This window comes from Kryptolebias marmoratus, linkage group LG24, assembly GCF_001649575.2.
Source record: "Kryptolebias marmoratus isolate JLee-2015 linkage group LG24, ASM164957v2, whole genome shotgun sequence".
Classification (NCBI taxonomy): Eukaryota; Metazoa; Chordata; class Actinopteri; order Cyprinodontiformes; family Rivulidae; genus Kryptolebias; species Kryptolebias marmoratus.
This window is the reverse complement of record NC_051453.1, coordinates 21230129-21232671: the sequence shown is the minus strand read 5'-3', so window position 1 is coordinate 21232671 and position 2543 is coordinate 21230129. Positions and strand designations below refer to the sequence as shown.

Genomic DNA, 2543 nt, shown 5'->3' with positions numbered 1-2543 from the left:
CACACACACACACACACTATCCCGGTGTAAGGCCCTCCACAAAGACTCCAGTCAAAGAAGCAAAGTTTTCTCGACTGGGATGTAAATATTGACAGAAGTAGGCCACTGCCCAGTACGACATTCTGACAGTATGATAACCTCGAGCAAAATGACCATGGTTTGATAGTGTTACGGTATAAAATGAAAAATATAAAAAAATGCATCAAATGATTTATTTGTTTTTATTTAAAAACAAAAATGCAGTTACTGTTGCTTTTGCTGCCTAAATAATATCACATTTTGACTCATGATGATTAAAATATAGGTATAGTGTATTAATATATAATAAAATATTATTTTATGGTCATTTTATTTTTAACGCACAGATATAAATCTGAAGACTAACAGAACACAGTGACTCTGTTTAAGTTCAGTGTCAGCTTTGTTTAAAATTTAAATCTAATGTCACCTAAAACACCTGAGAGAACAGGCTACTCATAATTTCCTTATATTGTTTTTATAATTCAAAAGTAATTGCACAAAATATTACTTCTTATCTGCTGTTCTGCTCTTTGTAAAGTAACACTTAAAGCCTGACGACTTCATTAATTAGCTGGTAAGGGTGGTGAGCTTGCAGTTTGTTGTACATGCCACCTGCTAACATGGGAACTCTTCTAGCTTGTTGCAAACGTTGGTTTTAAACTCTTGGAAAGAGAGATGGGTGTCGCTCCTCTGGTAGACCTGCCATGACTGCCTGTGTTATACACTGGATAGAAAATGTAAAACCAACTGACAATATATTTCTTTAACAAGCATAAAGGTTTAAGGGAATTCCTCCCTCAGCTTTCATGCACAGCTGGAAGAACGCGCAGGTTAGTAAGCAGGACCACCGATGACGTCACAGATCTTCTTCTGTTTACCTGTCTTTGTTTTCTGAGCAGGTGCCACTCAAGACATTGGCAGTTTTCCTGTGACATTAGGTTGTTTCTCCGCAGCTGCAGCACGCCGGCCATCTTAAGCCTGAACGACTGTACGCGCTGTGCAGGGAATGGGTGTGAACAGCGCGCACACAAGCATGATTGACACTGCTAAGATGCTCCTCCTGGCTCTGATTGCTTGTTTCTGACCGGTAGCGGTGTATTTCTGCACATGGCAGCAGGACCACTGGGATGGGACAGATTATCTGTCTCATATTCTGTCAGGACATAGTGATAGTTTTATAAAAAAACAAATAAAAAATAAATTTTTATAAAGGTTACCTACTGCAGCTTTAAATTGTAGGAACTGTATGATGAAAACACTTTGTTGCTTTGACACTGTGGTGTTACCTTGAAAACAGTTATTGGCTCATATCTACAACCTGTGTGTGTTCCATGATAAAACTCTCATTCAAAAGGTAGAACCAAAGATTCGGCAGACAAAGAAGACCAGAAGTATGAGCACAAGGAGAGAACATCAAAGACACTTGTTTAATAGTAAAACTCTCAGATGTACTGTTACCTGTATTTGTATAATTCATTACACTGAAATGGCAGACCAATAACATTGAGTTCCTACCCAGAAATCACTCAAACTACATTTGAAATTGGCAGCCTATTAGATCATTATCTCAAACTATCTGGTTGGAGGGAAACTTGTAAATCAAGTGTGTTGACCTAAAAGATAAGTAATTTCCCAATGACTGATGAAACGTGTAAAGTTCTCCTTTAAAAGCCCCAAACATGGTTCATTTAAATGTCCAGTCTGTCATCATGTAATAATGTTTCTGAATAATGTGAGTTTAGGTTCCATAGAAATCTGGGTGAGGTGACTAGGGGTGGTTAGTTGTTCGGGGGAAAAAAAAAAACAAAAAAACAACAAAGTTAAATTCAATTGGTTCAAAAAGCCATGTCATATTTGTGTGCAGGAATGTGGGCAGCAGATGGGCTCTGGAACAGGCCAAGTACAACCTGGTGAATGAGTACCTGTTGGTGGGCGTAACCGAGGAGCTGGAGGACTTCATCATGATCCTGGAGGCAGCGCTGCCAAGCTTCTTTAAAGGAGCCACAGAGCTCTACAGAACAGGTAACACCTCAACATGCGTCTGCACACACACACACACAAACACACACACACACAAAGACAGTGGTTCCCAAACGTTTAATGCAGGGCATCCCTTGTAAGTAGGTAGAAAGAAAACAACAAGGAAGAAAGAAAGAAAACCAGGAAGGATCACACACCTTCTTTTTCCTCACAGTTGGAGAGTAACTGTATTAATAAAACACAGATTTTTGAATAAACTCTTGTTGTTTTTCTAAAACATGAGGTGCAACATGCATCACAATCTGTCAACAATCATGCAACAAAGTATGACATGAAAACAACAAAGTACGGTATCTCTAAAAGCGAAAAACTACAAATTTTAGTAGGCAGCTGGATTTTATAGTTTTGTACTAAACTGAGTTTTCAAAAAAAAGTTAAAAAACAAAAACAACTGGACTTCTATTCTGTAGCTGAAGACGTTTCGCTTCTCATCCGAGGAGCTTTCTCAATTCAGAGAGACTCTCTGTCATCAGAACGCTACA

General features: G+C 38.7%; 1 protein-coding gene and 1 long non-coding RNA gene across 2 annotated transcripts in view; one reads left to right on the top strand and one right to left on the bottom strand.

Annotated features, from left to right (window-relative positions):
* hs2st1b (heparan sulfate 2-O-sulfotransferase 1b) overlaps positions 1-2543 on the top strand; it is a gene marked incomplete in the record, with an annotated part of 17529 nt that overhangs the window by 12714 nt on the left and 2272 nt on the right. The window contains 1 exon segment of the mRNA XM_025007839.2: positions 1886-2043. Within this exon segment, the coding sequence (XP_024863607.1) occupies positions 1886-2043 (158 nt within the window).
* Positions 509-2543, bottom strand: part of LOC119616791 — a 3207-nt gene continuing 1172 nt past the window's right edge. The window contains exon 2 of the long non-coding RNA XR_005232831.1: positions 509-2062. This is a non-coding gene — a long non-coding RNA (uncharacterized LOC119616791). The remainder of the gene's footprint in view (positions 2063-2543) is intronic.